This window comes from Moschus berezovskii, chromosome 3, assembly GCF_049115385.1.
Source record: "Moschus berezovskii isolate FMDL1 chromosome 3, NW_MosBer_1.0, whole genome shotgun sequence".
Classification (NCBI taxonomy): Eukaryota; Metazoa; Chordata; class Mammalia; order Artiodactyla; family Moschidae; genus Moschus; species Moschus berezovskii.
Genome location: NC_142462.1, coordinates 69,487,762 through 69,514,695, shown reverse-complemented (window position 1 = coordinate 69,514,695; position 26,934 = coordinate 69,487,762). Strand labels below are relative to the sequence as shown.

Sequence of the window (26,934 nt, the reverse complement as noted above, 5' to 3'; positions counted from 1 at the left end):
GAAGGGGGCGGTAGAGGATAGAATGGATAGATAGTGTCACTGATTGGTAGATAGTGGAGGACAGAAGAGCCTGGCGTGCTGCAGTTCATGAGGTCACACAGAGTCAGACATGACTTAGCTATTGAACAACAACAAAAATAATTTGCATGACAGTATATGAGACGGTTTAACAGAAGCTACTGCTACAAGGGACATACTGAATGGTGACACCCTGGGACCATCATGCTGCTGTGTTTTTGCTTAATGGGGATCCATTGCAAATCTTATTCCAGACAGAGAATTCCCTTTTCTATCAAAAGAAGTTAAATCTATTCTTTGTCATTGTGGCTACATGGTAGAGAACGCAGAAACAGATGGCAAATAGACACTAAGAGAAAGACAAGCAGATAGCTTGGGCCTCCACAAACATACAGAGAAAAAACCTCACAGGGAAGGTGGCCAACCAGCCAGGCTGTGCACCTTCTTGGAAATAAAACTGATAAGGACAGTGCTTCGAGTCAGTGTGGAGCAAGTTCCATGAACAGAGTGTGTTTTGTAAATAGCAACACAGAGCCTAATACAAGAAGGTGCTAGGTCAGCATAGACTAGCTCAGGATAGAGTTGACTTTCACATAAGCCACAGCTAGATGGTTCCTTCCTTTGTGTCATGGGGTCAGAATCTCTCTGCAAAGCCCTTATAAGAATTATAAGCCATTTGTGTCTGAAGACTCACAACTTTTTCTCTCCCTTTTACCCCACTGACTTTCTAAGGAGAATCTGTCTGCCTGCTGGGTTCTGACAGGATGATGGGTGGAAACTGCAATAGGATTGGTGGACTAGTGGGATCTCATATTGATCATAGAGGAACCCCCTGGTCTGAGGACAGAATAGATGAAGAAAGGAAGGGGGGCACTGGCTGTTCCCAGGCCCCGAGTCAACAGCCAGGGGCACAGAGCACACTGGGTCTGTGTGACACTCAAGACTTGTCATGAGTCATTTCTACTTTCAACTTCAGAGCATTAAAGCCAGAATGATTCTAGGACTTTGAGACTTGCCTATTATCTTTTAAAATGTTAATATATATATGAGTGTAAATAAGAAACTAAACTTCGTCTCCTGAGTCAGAAAAATTCAGTGGTGTGCTAGAGTATTTTTTTCAGAGGTCTAGAGCCCCTGAGCAGGAGTGCTCTTTCCTTGCCAGCACAGACAGAATTTAATTTGCATGACACTCCATCACAATGTAGACTCCATGTCAGTGGTGGGTTTGTTGTGTCACTTGTGTTCCAGAAGCAATTTCTAATGATTCTCATTTTACCATCTTGGGAACAAACCTCATCTCCTATTGTTCCTTACATAGACACATGGACGTGTTTGAGGGTGTGCAAACATACATACCTGCTGGTGGAATACAGAAATCCAGTAGTACCAGATAGTTGGGGCCAGTCAAGCTCATTGGTAAGAGCTATTGGTAAATTGAAGAAGGATTTCTAAAGGAAAAACAAAGTAGCAATTATCAAAATGGTCACTAGCTTTCAACAGGGAGTAAGGTTGTCTATTGCTCAGGCATTGCCCTCTGCCTGTCTCTCTCTCTCTCTCACTTTGTTAATCTCTTTAAGGGACTTTGCATTTAAAGCATATACCTCTTAAGGTTAACCATCATCAGAAAATTCACAGAGATGAGCATCCACTCTTAAACTGGCTTCCATTCAGCTCCTGTGAAAGATGTAGAAGCATGTCATCTCATGCTCATCCCTCATTTGAGAGAGATGCTTCAGGACATGGGTAAACTTTCAACTATTTAATTTCTGAGATTTTCTCCATTTTTAAGGTTGGGTAATCAGAAAATTGATCGTCTTAAAACTAATAATACTCAAGCCTCCAGCAAAAATGCCTTCCCTGAGTTCACAGCTATGCCTTCAGTCATTAGGATGGTGTCTCCTGACATCCTTGGGTGGGTGGGGGTTCTTAGACACCTTTGCAAAATCTTACAGTTCCTTTTCTCACGAAGATGCACATATAACTCAACATGGCTTGTGATTTTGAGGGGTTCACAGAACTCTTGCAACTCTTGCACAGCCTCCTGTTCAGGAACTCCTGACATGGAATTCAAATTCTAATTTAAATTAGAATTCCTTTGAACCACATTCTATGACTTGTGCAAAATCACAAAAGAAAAATGTTGCTAGCTATGTCTCCTGATTGTTCCTTAATGTAGATGATCTCTGGGATAAACCCCTCCTCTGGTCTAATTCCTAGAAAAAGCTTATCTAGAATAATGTGTTTGGAATAGGCTTACCAGATTTAGCAAATAAAAATGCAAGTGCTCAGTTAAATTTGAATTCTATAAACAAAATGTGGTATACATATTCAACAGGATACTACTGATCTTAAAGCGAAAGTGAAAGTGTTAGTTGCTTAGTCTGACTCGTTGTGACCGCATGAACTATAGCCTGCCGGGCTCCTCTGCCTATGGAATTCTCCAGGCAAGGATACTGGAGTGGTTAGCCATTCTCTTCCCCAAGGGATCTTCCTGATCCAGGGATCCAACCTGGGTCTCTTGCATTGTAAGCAATTCTTTACCATCTGAGCCACCAGGGAACCACATTCAATCTTAAAAAAGAAGGAAATTCTGACACATGCTACAACATGGATGAATCTTGAGGAAATTATGCTAAGTGAAAGAAGTCAGTTGAAAAAAAACCAAAACTCTTACACGATTCTATTTATAAGAGGTATCATGTGTGTGTGCGCAGTTGCTAACCAGGGATTGAATATGAAATATTCAGTTCAGTTCAGTTCAGTCACTCAGTCGTGTCCGACTCTTTGCGACCCCATGAATCACAGCACGCCAGGCCTCCCTGTCCATCACCAACTCCCGGAGTTCACTCAAACTCATGTCCATTGAGTCGGTGATGCCATCCAGCCATCTCATTCTCTGTCGTCCCCGTCTCCTCCCACCCCCAATCCCTCCCAGCATTAGACTCTTTTCCAGTGAGTCAACTCATCGCATGAGGAGGTAGGGGTAGTCAAACTCATAGAGACAGAAAGTAGAACGGTGATTGCCAGGGATTAAGGGAAGGGGAAGTAGGAATTACAGAGGTTGGTTGTACAACAATGTGAATATACTTAACACTACAAAATTGTTTGTTTAAAATGGTTAAGATGACAAATTCTATGTTATGTGTATTTTACCACAATTAAAAAAATGAATATGCAAGAAATTGAATTTAAGTTAAACAGGGAATAATTTTTAGTATAATTATGTCTTGGGCAATATTTGGAACATACTTACACTTAAAAAATTATTCGTTGCATATCTAAATTCAAATTTAACTGAGTGTCCTGTATTTTACCTGGGAATCCCCATTTGGATAAAATCTCTAGTCCAGTATGATTAGGGGTTCTTAGAAGAAGAGGAAGAAGAGACATGGGTACTGGACGAAGGCCATGTGATGATGAAGGCAGAGACTGGAATGATGCTTTTACAAGCCAAGGAACACCAGGGATTGCCAGAGGTCACCAGAAGCTAGAAAAGAGGCACAGGACAGAGTCTCTCTCAGATCCCTTAGGAAGAATCATCCTGCTAATATCCTGATCTCCTATATGACTATTCTATTCTAGCCTATAGAACTATGAGAATAAATTTCTGTGGTTTTAAGCCACCCAATTTGTGGTGCTGTGCTGTGGAAACCCTAGGAAATGATGACATGGCCTGAACTGGACAATTTGCTTATAGTTCTCATGAGGGTCCAAGATATAAACCCTTCTCAAAATAAGTCATGTAGGAACTATATTCACACACAGTGGTTATCCCATGGTGTCCTTCACTTTTTCCCATGGTTCTGTGAACTTCCTTCACTCCCCTTTCCTCAATCATCTTCTCCTGGCACATGCCAATCCCAAGGTCCCCAGCATTATTATTATTCTCAATGCGATTTCCAGCACAAGTGGAGGCTGGAAGTGGGTGGGAGGTGGTTGGGAAGGATGGCTTCTTGGAATACAACTGTAGTTGTTATGATTTAGCTGTGTCAAAGGAGCAGAAACTAACTCATGGACCCTCCCAGTAAGTCTCCACAGTCGATGCAATTCCAGCAGCTGATACTTTGTCCCCTCTTGGCAGGAAGCATCCACCACTTTCTGCTCTAAACTCCATCACTACCATGACTCAGCTACGCGCTCCTATAGTTTCTGTTTCTCCCGACACTAAAATAAAATTCTTTATCTGCTTTTTCATCTTATTTTTTCCCTAGGTCTTTCTGCTTATAATATATGTTTGCTGTAGGATTTGAGAATATTCAATTCTATTGGAAAAGACAAGAAAAACAAATAGAGTGGATGAAACTCATAAGATGTGTTAAGTCAAGATAGTGAGGAAGCAAGTGGTTTGTGAAATGCAGGCAGAATTTATGAGCTGTGCTAAGTAAGTTAGCAGCCTGTAAAAACACATTAAAACTTTAAGAATGACACAGTACACCCCCACATTACTTTATCACCATTTCTTCAGTCATCTGCACAATGAAAACCCCAGATTTTGAAAACTGAGTATGGAACTGGGCTTGTGATTCTGGGTGAGTCTGCTTTTCCTTCAGAAGAAGGTGGTAGGCAAGAACTCTTCAAACATAGGGTGGCATGTCTGATATCCTGCAACCTGGAATAATAATGTCAGGGGTGGTAGTTCTGAAGTGTGCTACCAGAGTCGGGGAGGGAGTCTGTTCTAGGAATCAGGAGATCTGATTTCTATGTCTCTACAAATTCAGCACAATTTCATGGTTTGGATATGACATACTGGAAATGGGTTCCATACTCCATGCAGCCCCTATTCTCAATCAGAGGTGGGTAAAAATATTTTATCTTCCTGGTCGAGGCAGAAAAGATGTTGAGAAAGGGATAGGACTGGTGAGGAAATGGCCAGCAAACCTATCTTAAGAAGGGAGGGTGGTCTCCATTCCCCAGTATTATCCCAGTTGTTCTCTCTGGATCAATCTGAAAAAATGGTCTCAACTACCTTGGAGAATCCCGGGCTCTGCTGCTCTCCAGGAAGCCCTCCGTCACCAGCCCTGGAATTATCCCCATATCCAGGAGTGGATAGTGGCTGGTGCTGAATTGCCACTGGGATCAAGGTGGGTGTGTGTGCATCCTACAGCTGGAGCCCTGAAAGGCCCAGGAAGGTCACCTGTATAGGCATATCCTGGTTACTTGATTAACCTTGAAATAAAGCAAATCTGTGTTTTCCTGGTCTAATATTTCAGACTTCATTTATGGTTTTATGGCAAGGTTTTACTACTACTAGCTGTGCAAAAGTAAGGAAAATATAGCTTTACTAGTGTTCCAGTTCTGATATCGCTGACTATTATCCTATCTACTTCAACAAGACTGTTGGGAGGATCAAGACAGCATCATATTTAGAGGATGGATCACCTACCATCTCTCTTTCCAAGTGGGTTGTTTCTGGTTTTAAGAAGAATAAAGTTTATTGCCAGAAATAATAGAAAATATTTGAGCAGACAAATGGAAACCTCACATATTTTTTTCTTCCTTAGTAAATTTGGTAGATAAAAATGAAAAGTAACAGACATTAATAGCAAAGGTTTTATAGACCCTAGCAGAAAGAGAACGTTTAAGTCATATCACATTAAACACTAAAAGCCTTATTCACGCAACATTATACTCAAGATATTTCAGGCATTTAAGGCAGGAAAAATGCAAATTAAGATCTCCCTCATCAACTCTTGCTTATTCCTCTGGAGCATTATGTTCTTCGGAAACTCATCTTAAGTGTACCTTAGATGTACATACATGGAAAGACTTAATATTTACCAAGAAAAAATTTCCAAACTTGTAAACAGCACCAGAAACTCAGTGAGTATTAAATCAACTACTGCGTTGCTTCAAATTTTCTTCTGACTTTATCAATGACATAAAAATGTTTTATATTGTAACTGGCAAGTGTATAGCATTTTTGTGTAATATTTTCACTTAACATTTCTTTGTGTGTACTTCCATACTTTGAGAAGCCTCACTGGTTCTCATTTTAATTAATTTTAGTATGTATAATACTTCGGGTTTGGGAATATTTTAAGCCCTAGCTTCAATAAGCAACTTATATTTTCATTTCATAAAGCCATCTTAAGTGAGAGAAAGAGAATAATGGCATCCATCACCCATACATCTGGTTCTGCCAGCCTTTCAACGACAAAGGGAATATTCTTGCCACCTTTATTTTACTGTTTACATTGGAGTCCTCCCCATCCACCAAGGCTTTGCACAGTGTATTCTTTTAAAAAAAAAAATCACACCAAACTCTTAACTGAGATAGACCTAAAGTGACTATTTTTGAAAAGTACAAGATCACTTGGAGAAATCTGTAGCTAACTGCTATTGGAAAAAGATACCAAAGATATCATCAGCAGTTAAACAAGTCTTTTTAAAAATTTATCTCCCAGGAACTAAACTCTCAAAGCAAACGGATTTGTTGGTCTTTTGATAATGGAGTGAGTCTCAAGACCTGGGAATCAGAGACACTATTATCTGTTTAGCATTTGAGACCACGGGGCCCCCAGTCCTGTTTGGTCCGCCCTCATTTCATCTGTCCTGCAGGTGGCATAGGTGAGGGTTTCCCTTGCTTTATGCCTTTCAGTCCCACCGTGTTACTGAACTGCCTCCTGCCCTTTCAGAAAGGCCCTTCCTCACTGCCCCTCCTCTGCACCTCCCCCCCCACAGCTCCAGTGCCGTTTTCTTACAGGAACACCGAATCTATGAAACTTTAAGGGTCTTCCTTGACTCTCACACACACTTTCTTCTTCTGGTCCCATTCTTCAGGTTTTGCTTCGTGCATAACTCTGAGAAATGGAATATGTCCTGCCGTATCAGTGGACAGGTTTTCACAGTCATCAGTGACTGCAGCTCTCCTATGTGAGCTGGTGATTCCTGAGGAAAGTAATGGCTTCCTTCCTTCCTCGGGAAGGAAAAGAGTACCTGCCCTCTAGCAGCCATCATACTACAACCACTCCCTAAAGCGAGCCCTGAGGAAGCTCAGGATGTGAAAACACAGGATACAGCCCCAGATAGCTGAGGTGCATGTCAAAACAAAGATTTTAGTGAGCCCAGACCCCTACATCTTCCCATACATAGAAAAGTGCTAAATTTCTTAACTTGGAATATCTGGTTTTCTTTAACTAACAATAATCTTATGATGTTCTGACTACCTATTCTTTGCTGTAAAGCTCCTGTGAATACTAGTTCCCTCCTTTCCTCCTTGGAGCAGTTTCTCGGAGCTATCTGAAATGCTGTCTCTCATTATGCCCCAAATAAAATTTAACTTGCAACTCTCACACTGTGCATTTTTAAAAGTCAACAAATCCTATAAACGAATGTACACACATTTTTGGTGCTTGAATGTGCTGTTTCCCAGATAACTTTTGCATTTTAAACCAGAGTGGGGAAGGGAACTAATCTCAAGTTCTCCTTATGTGCCAGGCACTGAGACAGGAAACTTAGGAAAATTGTTCAACCTCATGGAACAACTCTGTGAGGCAGGGATTAGTTTTTCTCCCTCTCTTTCTCCTCTATCTACTCCACACATGCTTTTTGAACAACTACCATTATTAGATGCTGAATCAGTTCAGTTCAGTTCAGTCGCTCAGTCGTGTCCAATTCTCTGCGACCCCATGAATCACAGCACGCCAGGCCTCCCTGTCCATCACCAACTCCCGGAGTTCACTCAAACTCATGTCCACAGAGTCGGTGATGCCATCCAGCCATCTCATTCTCTGTCGTCCCCTTCTCCTCCCGCCCCCAACCTTTCCCAGCATCAGAGTCTTTTCCAGTGAGTCAACTCGTCGCATGAGGTGGCCAAAGTATTGCAGTTTCAACTTTAGCATCAGTCCTTCCAATGAACACCCAGGATTGATCTCCTTTAGAATGGACTGGTTGGATCTCCTTGCAGTCCAAGGGACTCTCAAGAGTCTTCTCCAACACCACAATTCAAAAGCATCAATTCTTCGGTGATCAGCTTTCTTCACAGTCCAACTCTCACATCTTACCTCTTAAAACGAACAAGTACCCAGGTCTCATATGAATAGCAGTGAATTAAATAATCATGCTTTATCCCAATCAAAGATACTGAAAAAGGTCCTCTTAAATGGCACCTCCCCACCCCCATCACTGGTTCCAGTCTGAGGGAGATTTCTGTATTTTCTGTTAGTCGATGAATCCCTTACACTGGGCAGTGGGGCCCAGAAAAACTACTGTGAACAGAATTTAAAGGGAGTTTGGACAACTGCCAAATCACAGAGCTGGTAAATAGTAGGGGCTGGGATTTGAACCCAAGTTCTGGTGGAATAGGGGCTTCCCTGACAGCTCAGTTGGTAAAGAATCTGCCTGCAGTGCAGGAGACCCCGGTTCATTTCCTGGGTTGGGAAGATCTGCTGGAGAAGGGATAGGCTATCCATTCTAGTATTCTTGGATTTCCCTCGTGGCTCAGCAGGTAAAGAATCTGCCTAGAATGTGGGAGACCTCAGTTTGGTCCCTGGGTTGGGAAGATCCCCTAGGGAAGGGAAAGGCTACCCACTCCAGTATTCTGGCCTGGAGAATTCCATGGACACGGCTTTTCACAGCCAGCCTTCTTGTATCTGGTCCTTTTTTTTTCTTTTAAGCTGCCAGATCTCCCAGAATCACAACGTTGGCTAGCTGGATTTGCTAATTGTTGAAAATGAAGCTTACTGTTGAGGAATGGTCTTTCAGACGCTGTTTCAGGTAAACAGTTCAGAAATCTATACATAACTCTAGAGTTGCCTCCAACTTTTCCTCCTCTGTCTCTATTATAGAAGCCATGCATAACTTATGAAGAGTGCAGAATGAGTATTTTGTAGATAAATACTGAAATTATATGTGGACCCTACATAGACACCTCTGTAAACACCCCATTCACATTCCCAGGGACTGTTCTGGCCTGACACAAACAGGAAAGGCAGCCACAGGGAAAGAACAGGACATTCTGCTGCTCTGGAGGTTTATCTTCCAGAGGGACCTGGCAGATGAAGTTCTGGGAGAACAAGGAGAGGACATTTCATTGGGTTTCTGCCTCTGTAGTTGCAGGCGTAACTAGAGCAAGCAGCACTGTCCGTGCAGCCAATGCTTTTATATAGACAACCTCAATAACGCAATGTAACTTTGAGTTAGATTCGCAAACTTTAGAAGTTCATGTGCGGTGGGATAAGTCTATTGTCAAAGTCCCTGTGGCCCTATCAGAATGGAGAGAGACAAAAAAAAGAGAGAGAGAGAGATTGAGAAACACAGCAAGTGCCAGCCTGGCATTCTGTCTAGAGGGGCACAGAAAATAAATACTTCCCAGCTGGGTAACCTGGAAGACTCTCCTTAACTCCTCTGTGTCTCAGTCCCTTGTCTATAGAATGGACAAATACCAGCGCCTATATCATTGGAAGGTTGAGAGATTAGAAAAGATAACCTACACCTAAAGTTTAGAATTGTAAATGCTCAATAAAAGTTAGCCATTAGTGGTATTGATAAGAAAGAAGGTTAGGGTAATAGAAAGGATACCTATTCCACATGTGGATATTTAGAGAAGGAATCTTAAAAGAAGTGTTATCCAATGTAAGCCCTGTAAGGTTCGTAAGAGGAAGCCAGTCGAAGAGGGGTAGGGGAAAAAGAGTTTAAACATTAGCTATGCCATACGCTTCAGGTGGCTCAGTGGTGAAGAATCTGCCTGCCAAGCAGGAGGTGCAGGTTTGATTCTTGGGTTGAGAAGATCCCCTGGAAAAGGAAATAGCTAAACCAACTCCAGTATTCTTACCTGGAAAATCCTATGGACAAAGGAACTTGGTGGGCTACAGTCCATGGGGTTGCAAAGAGTTGGACACAACTTAGCGACTAAACAACAACAATGTCATATGAAAAAATCACAAAGCTAAATTCATCATATTATATACACAGAAGACCAGTAAACCACCTTCCCCAACCAACCCCAAACACCAAGTTTGCCAGTTTCCTATTGCTATGTAACAAATTACCTCTAAATTCAGCAGCCTACAACAAACTATATATAAACAGATCAGTAACAATAATTTCTCTGCTCTTGGGATGACGTCTATTCAATGCACATTTAAACTTCAACTTGAGTTTAACAAGTAATTTTCAGGGAGGAGGTATAGCATTTCATCTTTAACCCTATGCCAGGCCAGAAACTTATGGGGACAGTGAAGATATAGTTAAACACAGAATTCTAACAAATATGCCCAGTAAATATAAAGAGGACAGTATGGCAGGCAACAATCTTTCATCATTTTGCCTGAAAATAGCTCTTTTTATTTTTACCTCATCAGCTCCTCATAGTCTTTTCCTTTTCCCTCTTCTATTATTTATTATTTAAGCTCTAACCTCATGATTAATTTATTCAGTGAATGAATGGAGGGATGCGTTTATCTAAGTGCCCCACATCCAGTGAAAATGCATTGTGTAGCTGGACTTTTCATACAGAATTAAATTCTTTCCATCACCATTTCTTAACTTCCCTGGTGGCTCAGTTGGTAAAGAGTCTGCTTGTAATGCAGGAGATTTGGATTTGATCCCTGGGTTGAGAAGATCCCCTGAAGAAGGAAATGGCAATGTACTCCAGTATTCTTGCCTGGAGAAGTCCATGGAGAGAGGAGCCTGGTGGGCTATAATCCATGCGGTTGCAAAGAGTCGGACATAATTGAGTGACTAACTTACACTTTCATTTTCATCATCACTTCCAGAGGGACTGGAGAACTATATCCAAATTCATAAAAGTGAGAAAACAAGAGTTCCAAATTTCATGTTCTTACACAAAGATAATTGCAAATCAATCTTTTGTGAGGCCAATGAAAAAAATTCTTTCACAAACAGAAAAAATAACCCCTCTAAGGGCCAGGAACAGATAACAATGAATGAATATCATAAAAGTCCAGTCTTCAGATACCACCACTGGATTTTCGAAAGGTTTGGTCATTTCTGAAGCAGCCAAGCTGCCATTTGTCTGGGATGGGGTAGTTTTCCTCTTTTGAGAGGCAACATCCAGCCTTAGATTCTAGAAGAAGCCCAAAGTCCACAGTCAAACTACAGAGGTGAGGAGAGTGGAAGCCATTACTGGGGCACCTAATGAGCAGGCTGGGGAAACAGTGTCAGACTTCAATTCTGGGGGGCTCCAAAATCACTGCAGATGCTGATTGCAGCCATGAAATTAAAAGACTCTCACTCCTTGGAAGGAAAGTTATGACCAACCTAGATAGCATATTAAAAAGCAGACACATTACTTTGCCAACCAAGGTCCGTCTAGTCAAGGCTATGGTTTTTCCAGTGGTCATGTATGGATGTGAGAGTTGGACTGTGAAGAAAGCTGATCACCAAAGAATTGATGCTTTTGAACTGTGGTGTTGGAGAAGACTCTTGAGACTCCTTTGGACTGCAAGGAGATCCAACCAGTCCATTCCAAAGGAGATCAGTCCTGAGTGTTTGGAAGGACTGATGCTAAAGCTGAAACTCCAATACTTTGGCCACCTCATGCGAAGAGCTGATTCATTGGAAAAGAGTCTGATGCTGGGAAGGATTGGGGGCAGGAGGAGAAGAGGACGACAGAGAATGAGATGGCTGGATGGTATCACCGACTCGATGGTCATGAGTTTGAGGAGTTTGAACTCCGGAAGTTGGTGATGGACAGGGAGGCCTGGCGTGCTGTGATTCATGGGGTCGCAAAGAGTCGGACACGACTGAGCGACTGAACTGAACTGAACTGAATGAGCAGGCTTGAGCTGCGCTCTCCATCCCACTAGGTCACTCACAAAAATGCTCTCATTTTCGTCCTCTTCCCTGTTTTCCCTTCACCCAAGAAGCTGTCACACAACCTCTATCTTTCCAACGTAAGTCAGCGCTGCCGCCTCTGGCCAGGGTCCCTGCCTCCTCACACTCCCCCGCCGTCGTCATCAGTGTATCCCCGAATCTCATGGGGAGCTTCTTTTAAACATGGATTCTGTTCAGGTAGGTTTGTGCTGGGGCCCTAGAATCTTTATTTTTTAAAAGTGTCCTAAAGGGCTGCAGTCACTAGCCAGATTCCGGAAAGGCTGCTCTACAGGTTACTACAGCTATTCAGTACCGTCCTCACGTGGCACCACCCACTGCCCCAGCCTCTTCTCCTGGTCCTCTCTCTCCCACCACTCAACCACCTGCGGCCCCTCAGACCTTGGGGCTTGTCACAAGCTCTTCCTTCTCCTTCTGCCTTTAACCAGTTGCTGTTATTGGTCAAGCATTAGCTAAATCCTGACGTTCTTGACTGCTCTGACCTTCCTCTGTGAGGTACCCTTCTCCAGCTCTCATCACACCATATTATATGAGAGGAAAGTATGTTTCCATCGTAAATCACTAATTTGGAGATTTTTTCACAGCAGCTGAGCCTCTACCCTGCTTGATTAATAATTAATCTTTTAAGAAGGGATGACCTACCCTTCTTTTTTTCTGGCTAATATGTTATCAATGTGAAATCATGACCTCCTTGGTTCTTCTTTTTTTTAATTGAATTATAGTTAACTCATAATGTGCTAGTTTCTGGTGTATAGCAAAGTGATTTAGTTGTATATACATATTACATACATATACATATTATTTTTCAGCTGCTTTTCTATAATAGGTTTTTATAAGATGTTGAATATAGCTCCCTGTGCTATGGGCTTCCCAGTGGGGCTAGTGGTAAAGGACTTATCTGCCAATGCAGGAGACTTAAGAGACCTGGGTTCAATCCCTCGGTTAGGAAGATCCCCTGGAGAAGGGCCTGGCAACCCACTCCAGTATTCTTGCCTGAAGAATCCCATGGACAGAGGAGTCTGGCAGGCTACATGTCCAAAGGGCAAAGACTCAGATGTGACTGAAGTGACTTAGCACATACCCTGTGCTATGCAGTAGCTTCTTGTTGCTTATGTATTTTATATATAGTAGTGTTTATATGTTACTCCCAAACTCCTACTAAATTTATCCCCTTTGGTAACCATAAGTTTGTCATCTATGTCTGTGAGTCTATTTGTATTTTGTAAATAAGTTCATTTATAACATTTTTTAGACTCCACATATAAGTGATAGCATATGACACTTGTCTTTGACTTACTTCACTTAATATAATAATCTTTGGTCCACCCATGTTGGTGCAAATGGCATTATTTCATTCTTTTTAATGGCTGAGTAGACAAGTTGACTCACTGGAAAGGACTCTGATGCTGGGAAGGATTGGGGGCGGGAGGAGAAGGGGACGACAGAGAATGAGATGGCTGGATGGCATCACCGACTCTATGGACATGAGTTTGAGTGAACTCCGGGAGTTGGTGATGGACAGGGAGGCCTGGCGTGCTGTGATTCATGGGGTCGCAAAGAGTCGGACACGACTGAGCGACTGAACTGAACTGAACTGAACTGAATAGCCCATTGTGTATATTTACTCTTTGGTTCTTCTTGATCTACTTTCCTTTGGGTTCTTTATCAACTAGGCTTTAAATTCTTGGTGATACCATCTTCAATTTCTGCTTCTGGAATCTTTGAACCTTGTATTTCATTTTTTTCTTTTTCTTTTTAACACTGAAAACATTTTGTGTTGGGGTATAGCCAATTAACAATGTTGTGATAGTTTCAGATGAACAGTGAAGGGACCCAGCCATACATAAACATCTCCCCATTCTCCCCCAAGCCCCTCTCCCATCCAGGCTGACACATAACATTGAGCAGAGTTCCATGTGCTAAACAATAGGTCTTTGTTGGTTATATTCATTTTAAATATAACAGTGTGTACACGACCTTCCCAAAGTCCCCAATTATCCCTCCACCCCACCAGCAACCATGAGTTCATTTTCTAAGTCTGTGAGTCTCTCTCTATTTTGTAAGTAAGCTCATTTGTATCATTTCTTTTTAGATTCCACGTGTAAGGGATGTAATATGATATTTCTCCTTCTCTGTCTGACTTCCTTCACTCAGTATGACACTTTCTGTGGACCTTGTATTTCATAAAGCTCCCCATGATTCTCCTCTAGGATTGATGGTTTAGCTCCTACCTCTGACCAATCCTCCAGTCATTGCCTTAAGTAGGAAATCCCCAGAAAATCACACAGAAGCCAGACTTGACACAAAATCACACAGAAGCCCTTGGCAAGGACTGGGCTGGGTAATCCCCAGGAGAGGCATGGAGGGAACTATTTGAAGGAACCAGTGAATGAATGGTATATAGCAGTCAATTCCAACCATTCAGAATTATTTTTAAATGCTAGAATTGTCCTCTTCCCCCATGCCAACGGATGTGAGATTCTAAACATTTCCTCTATGAAGCATCACTACCATGAAACCTATTTTATGGCCGAGAAACTTGAGGGAGAGTGAAGCAGAATGGTAGATATAATTAGCTAGAGGGCAAGGATTGTTCTCTGGTCTTCACAACACACTGGATTGCACAGGTGTTTACTGACTCATGCTGCCTCTTTATGTGGAGATCTCTATCTAACATGCCCGGGGAGCAGGCATGTGGGCTGAATGATTATAAATGCCTTTCAGAAGTATGGAGCTTAAAATAATTTCCTCTTGTAGTTTTTCAAAACAACCAGTGTTTGTGTCTTTTTAATCCTTACAGAAGGCATAGAGGGCTAAGATCATCAATGATTTCAGAGGCATGAGGCTGCAAGAAAACCTGACTTTGCTGTCAGGTAAGAGATGCAGATGCTCACCTTGAGCAGGAAGAAAGGAGCACCGAATTGATCAGGACTGAAAGCAACAGCCCGCCTGCCCTGTGCCCATAAACAGGGAAAGGGAACAGAAGAACATTCTTTCTCGTGTGGCGTGATTGTTGTTGGAGAAAACGATTCACCGTGGTACACAGAACTCTCTTTTCCTGACAGAATAAATGAGAATTAACTAGGATTGGGGCTTCACTCCTCATTGTTTAGCATCTTTAATCTGTCAGCTTTTAAGATGTCTGAGGAGCAGAAAATGTAATTTTATCCAGTTTTATTAGACAACAGCCTTTCCTCATTTGAAAAAATAATTTTAAAAGTACCCTAACTCTTAATATTTCTGGAGTTGACATGAAGTTAGCGGAGGTAGAATTTCCATATTTTATTATGCACCATGAAAATCAGCCTTTATGCTTAATGGAAGCTTTATGCTCACTGATAAATCAAGAGAGCGGAGGCAGGGCCAGGTAGTGAGAGGCAGGGTGAGAGCTCAGATGCTGGCTCTGTTGTCTGAGGGCTAATAAAGAGTAGACTAGCTTGATTTACAAAATCATCTCCAAGAGAGGAAAGAAATGCAGAGGGGCTTGAAAGACTGGAGCTGCTTTGCTCTCGGGTGAATATGCATTTTCTGCAGCCAGATTAAGGATTCATTTTGTCCTTGACACAGCACGAAATTCAATCTGCACTTACTTACCCTACAGACAACAGCCTGCCAGGGGTCGTGCGAAGATTTTATAATAATACAGGCAACAGTCTTCGCTAGCAAAATCAACATTTGGGAAATTGTATTTTGAAATCGTTTCTTCTTCTCTCCCCACCAATCCCCAACCCGTCATGCAATTCTGGTTCAGTGAAACGCAGCATTTAATATTTTGGAAATAATTTTCAAGCAGATGGGGGAAGAGGCAGGAGGGCAGCTTCTATTACTAGCCTTGCTGATCTCTCTACCTTCCCTTCTTTGTCAACAAAACAACTCAAGCAGTGATTGTTTTTCCTTTGAAAGAAAATAAAATAAGACAGCATGAAAGTATTCTCAGATTTGCTCTCTGTTTGCTTCTGAAATCTTTCTAAGCTGAGGTCTTCTGTGTGATACGGAAAGCTTATTTTGAACCTGACTGCTGAGGACATCTTGGAGAGATGCTAAGGTGTGGTTTTTTTTTTTTTTCTTTTTTAAAGAGAAAGAGGGCAGGATTTCTGTCCCTGGCAGAGTGAGCCTCAGAACCCTTTGTTTCTGTGTAACAGCGAGGGTGATTCTTCACATTATCTTTATTGAACTACAAATATCTTTCCAGATGAACACTCTCCTAATCTAATTAGCTGTAAACAGGCCTTCTGGGTGCCACGCTGCTTTAGCTAGGGGATGGCATGAGCAGAAGGGGAGAGGGACTAGTGCAGGAAAGATATCCATGACTGTGAGTCTTTTCGATGGGCACAGCTGGGATGGGGTGATGTATCTGCAAGAGACTTTTCTGTCTTATAGGGAGACAAAAGCAAAGACATATTGACTAGTCTCCTAAAGGGCAGCATGGCCTACTGTGAACAATAAAAGCTTGTTTTTCTATAGCACTTAACTGCTCTTCCCAGAATATGACTTACTAGTTAGCACAGCAAAGGAATAGCATCAAGCACGCTGGGGGATCCTGAAGGGTCTTGGTTGATTAATATGCATCCCCACTCTCAGACCCTGAGAAAGGCCATGTAGCCAAATGTTCACCTTGGAAGAGATGATCCCACTATGGTTCCTGGTGGAACACCAGATCATGAGGGATTACAGGTTGGGGTTAAGGGTCAGTAGGTAATTTCAAGTTTCATAGTCAGTGGTACAGAATCCAAATTCAGAACCTCTGTCTGTGCAGAAGTTTGGAGAAAGGTCACACAGCTTCATTTTTAAAGATGACTTTCGGTTGTTCACCCTCTTCATGTCATTTTGGAAAGGATTCCTAAAGAAAGGTGAGGAGGGGATGATCTGGCCTTTGGTGAATAGCAGCCAGTTGTGAGGGGGGAAGGGTGGGCTCCCTGGGTGAGGCAGGCCCCAGGTTAATAAAAACCTGAAGAAATGAGGCTCCACTGGGTCGAGGCTATGCTGACCACCAACCAGACCTCCAGTTCCATGGGACCCACAAGGTTGAATAATCAGTACTGGCCTCTGATAGCTGTTTGCTGCCAGTCATCCAGCCTTGAGCCAACACATTGGATTTCTGTTGTACTTCAGCCTCCTCGGACATCCCTGCTTTCTGGTGCCCAGTGTTGGCTGGAGTGGATTCCAGACTTGTTCTGAAAGGGTTTGAGTCATCTGTACTGGGTTAACACCAATGGCTTCTGGGCTCCGAGCCCACTCCTCTATTCTCTGCTCTGTGCTATGGGGCTGGACTCTGCAAACTACACTTCCCAGACTCCTCTGCATCTTCCTGCCAATGAGAGGTGCAGGTGGGAGATGGACAAGAAGGGAAGGAGAAGGAGAGGAGGAACTATTTTCTGGCATTTAGCTGAGGCCCGCATTCTTCAGCAGCCTCTAGCCTCCAGCCCCTTTGCTGCTTCTGTCTCCCCTCTGCACTCCTCAGTGGTTCAGAGGCAGCTGGTCCACGTGGCTTCAGCAGTGCAAGTACAGGCTGTGCAGTGGTCCAAGCACCAGCTGCACCCCTCCCTCTGGCTTCTGGTAATACCTCTTCCTCCTGTTGTTCTTTAGCTCTGGAATCAGCAGTTGCTTCTTGCAGTGATTAATCTCTGATAATTTTAGCATCCCCCCTTTTGTTCTATGGGGCTTCCCTTGTGGCTCAGCTGGTAAAGAATCTGCCTGGAATGCGGGAGACCTGGGTTAAATCCCTGGGTTGGGAAGATCCCCTGGAGAAGGGAAAGGCTACCCACTCTATTATTCTGGCCTGGAGAATTCCACGGACTATATAGTTCATGGGGTCACAAAGAGTTGGTCTCGACTGAGTGACTTTCACTCATTCATTTTTGTTCTAAAGTCGGTATAATCAGTTCCCTGTATTAAATCCATCAGTGTAGCCAGTATCCTATATTAAATCCCCTCTGTTAGAATGCTTTCATTTCCTTGACTGACCCCTGATAAATGTTGATTCTGACACTGACAAGAAACCCAGTTTAAAAGGGTTCCACTTGTTGAATTAGCAAAAGGTTGGAGGATTTCTCCCTTTGTGGTGACATCACTAAAGGAGAACCCATGGGCAGAGTGAGGACTGACAGTCAGATGGGCAGAGATGCCCTCCTGGGGAACTTCACACTCTCTAACATCCTCCAGAAATGTTTAGGTTGAGAGATGAGCCCACACCATGCTGATGGCTTCCCCATTTTGCCCTATATGGTCTGTCTTAGAGTGCTTCTTTCTTGGCATTTCTACATGTGAAGAATTTTGAAAACTACACTGCAGTACTCTACAAACACATTTTTCTTTTGTAAATCCTCAAAGTTGGACAGTGGAGGCAGTGGGAAAATGACAGTGGTTCTCAAGTACAGTCTGAGGATCTATGGGGAATCATCAAAACCTTCAGAAAGTGTTCATGAGATCACTATTATTATCACAATAGTAAGACTTGATTTACCTTTTTCATTTTAATTCACTCATAAGGGTACAATGAGATTTCAAGAGGTTACATACATGGATACAGAAACATTGTAAGCAGAAGCAGATATGGGAATTTCAGTTCAGTTCGGTTGCTCAGTCATGTCCAACTCTTTGCTACCCCATGGACTATAGCATTCTGGGCTTCCCTGTCCATCACCAATTCCCAGAGCTTGCTCAAACTCATGTCCACTGAGTCAGTGATGCCATCCAACCATCTCATCCTCTGTCATCCCCTTCTTCTCTTGCCTTCAATCTTTACCAGTATCAGGGTCTTTTCCAATAAATCAGTTCTTCCCAACAGGTGGCCAAATTATTGGAGTTTCAGCTTCAGCATCAGTCCTTCCAATGAATATTCAGGACTGAGTTCCTTTAGGATTAACTGGTTGTATCTTTCGGTTCAAGGGACTCTCAAGAGTCCTCTCTAACACCACAGCTCAAAAGCATCAGTTCTTCGGCACTCGGGTTTCTTTATGGTCCAACTCTCACATCCATACACGACTACTGGAAAAACCATAGCTTTGACTAGATGGAACTTTGCTGGCAAAGTAAGGTCTCTGCTTTTTACTATGTTGTCTAAGTTTGTCATAGCTTTTCTTCCAAGGAGAAAGCGTCTTTTAATTTAGCTGTCTTTTATTCAGATATCAAGGAGATTCACAAAAGCAGAAAACAGTGCTATTATTCTAATTTAACTTTTGTTTTGGAAAATAAAGTTATTTATTATAAAAATATGTTATTTATGTTAATATGTTTCTTATTTCTATTTTCTAGTGAATTAATAAATTCTGGTGTGGAGTTGGTACATTTTTTTCACTTTCACTTAAGTTTCATGCTCCAGCCCCTGGTCATCTGGAGTTTAGTCCCCACATAGATGTCAAATCCAGGGAAATCATTTCCAAGATTTTCAATGGCCCAGGCTGGTTCTTCCTTCCAGGGGGGTCCATGTCCTTGCCCCAGGACACATACTCTTCCTGTCCTGATGCTTCAGTCACCACCCTTATATTACTCACAAAAGTGTCAGACTCCAGCTTTTTTGACTCCTGTCTCAGGAGACACCTGTCCAAGTCACTTAGTAGCCTCCCACAGTGAGGGGAAGCATCACATCGTTCCCCCATGGGGACAGCTGAGCCCCGATGCCATACTGACACTAGCCATTCCCAGCCTCAAGCTACAGGTTGCAGAAATAGTTTTCCCTCCCTTCTTCTATGGGTGGTGCTGCAGTCCTAATATTTGACTGTGGAAGGTGGGAATAGTTGACCCATATTATCTTGGGATCTCAGTTGAAAGTTAGGTAGAAATAACTAGTCCAATTTTTAACATCTGTCATAAAATCATCCTGAATTTCTAATGAAATATCTCTCATTATTTATATATTATACATGAGGAAATTAAAGTTCAGAGAAAATATTAATAATTAAAGGTAAGTGACTAAGCCAGGATTTGACCTCTGGTATGTCCAAAATTGAGGGGGGCATGACAACCCATTCCAGTAATCTTGCCTTTAGAATCCCATGGATGGATAAGCCTGGTGGGCTACAGCATATGGTGTTGCACTTTATGCATATTGTCAAGTTGCTTTCAGAGTAGTTCTAGCAACTTAAGCTCTCATTAGTGGTGAATGAACATGTCCCTTTCACCATATTCTTGTTAAAAGTAGGCCTTCATCACTTTTTAACCTTTGCCTATTTATCAGACAATAGATGATATCTCATTATGGTTTTAACTTTTTTTTCTTTGATTACTACTGAAGATGAAGCTGTTTTTATATTTACTGGTCATGTTCTTGATCATTAAAAAATTAAATTGTTTTCCCTTATTGATATGCAGGAACTCTTTATTATTAGAGGATTTAAATCTTGTCATATGGTATAAATATTGCTCTAGTTTTTCACCTATCATTTAATTTTATGAATTTTTTGACATTGCACACATTTGAAGATTTTATGTAATTAAACCTAGTAATACTTTTTATGGCCTGCCCTTTGTAATATCATGCTCAGAGAAATTGGAATACTTCCTAAAATATTTTTTTCAGGAAGGTATAAATCTGTTATGTTTTCTGAATCTTTGGATGACTGGGGATCTGTTCCTGTGACTCTCATGTAGGAACAATATCTTGGCAGCTGGAGCATTTTTGACACACCATCCTCAAAATGCTGTAGAAGCTATTCCACTATTTTCCAAAATTTACTGTTGAGAGAGAAGTCTGATACCAAAAAGATTTTTGTCTCCTAGTATGTCCCCAGTTATTTGTAAGAGCAGAATGACTGCAAGATTATTCTTTATATTTGGAATAAAAAGGAGAAGCCAGACACAATGAGGAGAGTCCGTTTTACACTTTCTGGAGTTCAGTGGATTTTGGATTAAAGTCAAGGATTTCTTCAACTAAAGAAAATTATCTCTCTCTCTTTTTTTAAAATTTTTTGTTTGGTCACCACTTCTCTGTCTAATGTATTCTCTTCTTCTGGGTTTCCTATTCAATCTCCAGGACCTATTCTATATGCCTCTTACATGAGTTCCAGAATTTCCCCAGTGGGCTGACTGGTTTTCTCACCCTGTTTGTTTCGCATTGTCCAACTTGCTTGTCAGTATGGCCATCACATTTTTACATCAGGCAATTATTGTTTCACCTAAAAGTAGTCTTCCCTGATCTCAGCCTCTTTGTTTTTCACGAAGTGCTGTCTCCTCAAATTATTACTGAGAATCTGATTTAATATCTTACAAAATTCACTTTCCTGTTGCAAGCTTTTTTTGAAACAGCTCTCCTCTTTGGAGATCATGAACATTTTTTTCTATATTCAAATGTTTCTCTGTTTTCTCATCCTTATGCGGGAGTGCTGTATTTGCCCAGTTTTGGAAACAGGAAGAGGCCCAGTTAGAGAGTGTTTAGGTTCATGTCTGATTTCTTCAGTTTGCAAAAAGGGATCAAGGAAGAACTGATCATTTCTGTAGTTTAATTTATCTGGATCAGCAGTCCCATTTTATAGGAGGTTGAAGGAACCACATCCTAAGGTGGTCGTGTGACAAGTGCTTCCCCCTTGTGCCCACATTCCTTCCCACCTGTCAGGGGTACCATCCTCCTTCTCTAATGGACAAGATGGTCTTCTTGTGAGAGTGTTGTTCTTATCACATTGTTTGAACTGGACTGAACTGAAATGGCAGCGGATGTGTCTTTTATGGCAGATTGTGCTGAGAGGGGAAATTCACACCTGTTTGGAACTGGCATTACATTTATAGAGAGCAAGGAGGAACCAAACACAAAGGCCAGCACATCGGTGATGATTACTGCCAAAATTACTTACCAAAGACATCTGCGAAGCTGTGATCCAGTCAGGAGGGATGTGGAAATGAGCCCCAGCCGAGTCCCCCAGCAAAATGACTCCCCTGGGCTGTGAACCTAGGGGGCACAATTTATTTGCATTATTTATGCACTCAAGCAGTTTGGAGCCTCCAGGTTAGGTAGTTAGGTGAGCACATACCCTGGTGTGTATTCCATGCATGGAGCATCATAACAGTGATACACTGCCACTTTTTGAGTGTTGGAGGATGAGGGGCATAGCATTTAGGAGCTGAATGAGATTTCGAGGCCACTGAAACTGCCAACTAAGCTGTAGAGATGCAGGTGTGTTTCCTAACTCCGCATAAAACAAACTGCTGTGCAACCTCTTAAGTGAATGATGGATGAATAAAAACATCAAAACTTTATCTGAACTCAGAAATATGCCCAGATTTTGGTCCTGAAAATTGCTTTCTTGGAAAGCATACCCATTTCTATTATAATTCACTTTAGGAATTAGTGATCTCATGGAGCAATTTTGAATTTTCAAACATGTTATGGATTTTTAAAATCCTGAATCTATAAAGGCAAAAGCGCCGAATGGACAATAATGGCTGATTTATGGAGAAATGGAGAAATAAAGTCACTGTGCAGCCTTGAACATTTGAGGCTGCTGCTGCTGCTGTCACTTCAGTCGTGTCCGACTCTGTGCGACCCCATAGACGGCAGCCCACCAGGCTCCCCCGTCCCTGGGATTCTCCAGGCAAGAACACTGGAGTGGGTTGCCATTTCCACAAATCACTTAATCTGATTCTGAGGAATTCACCCATGGGTGATGCATGTACTCTTCCAAAATTCTTAAAGTCCTGAAAGAATCGAGTGATGCCTCCCAGAGTCAGAGAGAAGAGCCTCCTTTCCCCACCTACAAACCCCCTGAATCAAGCCAAGGATGGTCCAGCCTTACTCCAGTGGCTCCCTATCTCAGGACTCTGGGACAGCTAGCATTTGACTATGCAGCTGGGGACTGAGAAGGCCCAGAACATGGAGGAGGGAATGGGACTTAGGGAATCCAAGAGACATCCCATAGTGACCCCAGAGCCTCACACCATGGTTTCACTTAGATGTTTATTTATTCATTTATTTGTTAATTCATTCTTTTATTCATCCTACAGCATTTCTAAATGGTATGACTTATGTATTGGGTCCTTACACTTTTTACCTCTGTCCTACTCCCCTGACAGCTTAGAGACAGTTAGACCTTAAGTTGATTGACGACAAGGACTGTATCATGTCTGCCCATGAAAACTCAGAGCCAGGTATAGTCCTTGGTGCATAATAGGAATAGGTAATCATGAAATATCCTGTTGAGTGAATGAAATATTTTTAAATGCTAGGAAAAAGCAATCCCTAAACAAAAATATTGATGCTACCATAGGGTCTTGTTTGAGGCTGTTTGGGCATCAGCAGTACCAAGTTTTCAGTACTATGTGGTTGGTATTAATAAGTTTCTCCTAAGAGTACTGGTAGGCTTCCCTAGTGGCGAAGTGGTAAAGAAACCACCTGCCAATGCAGGAGATGTGAGAAATGTGGGTTCAATCCCTGGGTTGTGAAGATCCCCTGGAGGAGGAAATGGAAACCCACTCCAGTATTATTGCCTGGGAAATCCCATGGACAGCGAAGCCTGGCAGGCTGCAGTCCATGGGGTCTCAAAAGAGTTGGACACGACTTAGCAACTAAACAAAGAGTACAGAGTATGGTGGCCCAGGTGTCTGTGGTATTTGGGAGTTTAGAATACAGAGTTTTTGTTCAAGTGTTTTCAGGAACTCTCAGCAGTTATAGTTTGGCAGCCTCCCTCAAGTTACCCAGATACAAGCCTTTAACCCCTTTGACACAAGGACTCTGTCAGTACAAGCCCATATGTCTGACCTTATGGTATATTGAGAAGGACACAGAGAAGATCAAAAATTATCACCTCCACTTATTTTCTTATTTGGAGAAGTGCTGGATTTCAGTTACCATGGTATCTATTTTACAGCCTTTAAGAAAAAACTGAATTTTGTATTTTTGTATAGTTGATTAATTAATAATGTGTTAGTTTCAGTTGTACAACAAAGTGATTCAGTTACACATATGCAAGTATCTATTGTTTTTCAAATTCGTTTCCCAATTAGGTTGTTAAATAATACTCAGCAGAGTTCCCTGTGCTATACAGCAGGTCCTTGTTGGCTATCCATTTTAAAAGTAGTAGTGTGTACACGTCCATCCAAAACTCCCTAAATATCCCTCTAATAACTTTCCAGTCACCCAATAAAGGAATCAGTTAAACTCAGTTTTTCTTTGTCTAGATTCTGCCTCATTTCTATAATCCTTTTCATATATTTTTCTAATTTGTCATGAAAAGAAATGTAAACTGGTCAACATTATGCTGTAGCATCAGGCATTTCTTCATTTGTCTGTTCGATTCAATTTGACTCAGACCAGAAAATAATATTCTATTAGGATAAGTACACTGATTTTTACCATTCATACCTTCACAGAATTTCTTTTCGTACGGGATTCCATCTTTTGGATCAACACCCTTTAAGAGAGAAATGATGAGATTAGCAGTTTGCTTTTAAGTTTATGAGACACAAGTACAAAATCCTCCCCAGATGGCTTTTAAAGCACAAAGGCAAATCAGTAGATAAAATCCTTTAAAGTCTCTTGAGCCCTTAATCCAAAGTAGCAACATTCTATGTAAGTGAGTTAGGCTTTAAGGACCTGGGGGCAGGAATAAGGAAAGATCCAGAAACTGGACCATCTTGTTCAGAAGGATGCAGGGCAGGGCTCTGAGTGCAGGAAGTGTCACTGGGAGGGAGCACTGAGGGTCCCAGTCAGCGACTGGGACAGGGGTAGAGCGGTCTCAGCGGTCTCTGAACCGGAGCTCTGAGTATCCTGACTTCTCCAGTGCCCAAGGATTGATGCTTCTAGAGCAGTGATTCTCAACAGGGCTGTCTTAAGGCAGCCCCGTACCCACCCCTGCCCTGCAACCATCCCCAAGGGACTTTGGCAATGTCCAGAGACATCTTTGGTTGTTACAGTGCGGGGAGGGGGAGCTACCAGCATTTAGTGGGGAGAGGCCAGAGATGCCGCTGATCATCCTACATTTGGCAAGGCAGCCCAAACTATAAGGCATCATCCCAAATGGCGATACAATGAGACTGAGAAACCCATAAGCGAGGTTGAGCTTGTGAGCTGGGCAGGGTTACCATAGCTGAGGGCACTTCCTAACCCTGAACGCTAAGTCTGTGCATTAGTAGAGTAACTGTTCCTTGGAAGGTTCAAGCAGAGTCTAGATAACCCTAAGGAAAAGTTAATACACATATATAATTATGTTTTTTGATTTGTTTTGCTTCTCTGGTCTGGAGAGCACTGTCATTCCACTAGATAGTAATGGTATTAATAGTATTCTAGGAAGAGCCTGATGGTCAGAGATGTATTGGAAACAGTGTGTTCACTCTCTCGGTCTTCGGGGCTCCCAGTGTGCAATAAAACATTAAAGATGCTGAGAAATTCGGAAGTAAAGAAAACTGTTCAGGCTTATTTGACCCAGTACTTTCTAAACTTGGCTATAGCACCCCTCCTCCCATATCTTTTAACTTCCCACTCGACAGCAGAGTTCCTGGACACAGTTAGGGAAATGTTGGACTTGGTGGTTGCAAAAATCCTCTCTGAGTTCATGATTTTGTGATTCTGGGAGTCCTTTTTCCTCTATGGAAAGGGATAGGTGTGAAGGACATGTGTCTTTTTCCTATTAACTGATGATGACCTCTGAGTCTTGGCTCTCTGGGCTCCTGGTGGATTTCCACTGGTGTAGCACAGTCTCTTATTGGCCTTCCAGCTGTAGGTGGGGTCACATGTCAGAGGCAGGGATGGGGTCATGGAACCAAGATAGGAGCTTCACATACTAATAACCTCCATGTCATCTAATAGGACAGCTAAGCTTGATTCTATCAGAACAAGTTCTTGTTGTTCTAAGGCAGCTCTGCTTTGGGGGTCCTGACACCTCCATACCTTAAGACTAGGGGTGATGTCTTCCTCTCCTCATGAGAAGGCAATTTGACTAATGATAGGGTGGGTGGGGTGGGCTATACTGGGGTACAATCTGTCTTGCTCTCCATATCCCAGAAACAACAGACCATCAGTGTCCTGGAGAGAAGAATCTATTTACAGAAACTTTCTCCTCTTCATCCAAGCAGACAAATTAGGTGGCCATTCAGAGGCAATTTATCTTGAAGCTGGGACATCTTAAACGTCAAGGCCCCTTGTTTGTGCGATCCCTGCCTGTGTGAGTGCTGGGAGCAGCTGGGAGCTGTCGAGTGTTTTAGGTGGAGAGGAGGCTGGCTGCAGTCAGAGCAGTGTTTCCACTTAAGCACTCCTGGTAAATTGGAAAAGTGATCTCAAAAGAAAGGGACCTGAATTTCCAAGACTCCAGGAATTTGTTAAGATTTCTTTTATCATTCTAGTTAATCATACTTTTATACTTGCTTTTGTATTTGGTATACTTTTTCCTTCATGCTGCTGCTGCTGCTGCTAAGTCACCTAAGTCGTGTCCAACTCTGTGTGACCCCATAGACAGCAGCCCACCAGGCTCCCCCGTCCCTGGGATTCTCCAGGCAAGAACACTGGAGTGGGTTGCCATTTCCTTCTCCAATGTGTGAAAGTGAAAAGTGAAAGTGAAGTCGCTCAGTCGTGTCCGACTCCTAGCGACCCCATGGACTGCAGCCTACCCGGCTCCTCCATCCATGGGATTTTCCTTCATGAGGACCCCTCAAATCCTTTAAGTTCAAGACCTCACAAAATTTAGATTTGCTGCCGTTGCTATCCTCAGATAAGTGTTTGGCTTTTCTCCTTCCTTCCCTTTTCTCTACTGGAAGCTACTAATCTATTATTCATAACGAACCGGGGTAGCAGCATAGACGCTTTGGGATGTAGGTAGTGGGGAAACTACAGGTAATTTCCACTCTGCCTGGCTAGCCTTATGAAACAGGAAAAAAATGGCTGCAATGAAATGGTGACAGCATGTGATTTGCTCCACCAGCTGTTTGGGTTGCTGTAAAAACTTTGCTAACACCACGATCCATTTAATTTCACACTGTTTCAGACAGAATCAAGTGGTTAGATGTGAGTGACCTTAAACAAGACTTACAGTGGCTGTGACTGAGAGAGTCTCGGCTCTCATTACATCACTGACACTTTTCACGTGTGACTGGATTCTATGCCCCTCTTTCAAACAGCAGAAAAGAGTTGCCTTAGCCTGCCATTTTATCTTCTTCCTTAGGTCTGACTAAGCAAACAGGCAATGTGCTTGTAAGGAGGGCAGA

The 26,934-nt window shown here is 42.4% G+C and overlaps 1 protein-coding gene across 2 annotated transcripts in view; it reads right to left on the bottom strand.

Annotated features, from left to right (window-relative positions):
• The window catches only part of AOAH (acyloxyacyl hydrolase), a 196,432-nt gene that overhangs the window by 78,073 nt on the left and 91,425 nt on the right, over positions 1-26,934 (bottom strand). For both annotated transcript variants that reach the window (XM_055420873.2, XM_055420871.2), the window contains exons 10-12: positions 24,101-24,149; positions 21,597-21,691; positions 1,375-1,466 (exon numbers count right to left, since the gene is read on the bottom strand). In XM_055420873.2, the coding sequence (XP_055276848.2) occupies positions 1,375-1,466; positions 21,597-21,691; positions 24,101-24,149 (236 nt within the window). The remainder of the gene's footprint in view (positions 1-1,374; positions 1,467-21,596; positions 21,692-24,100; positions 24,150-26,934) is intronic.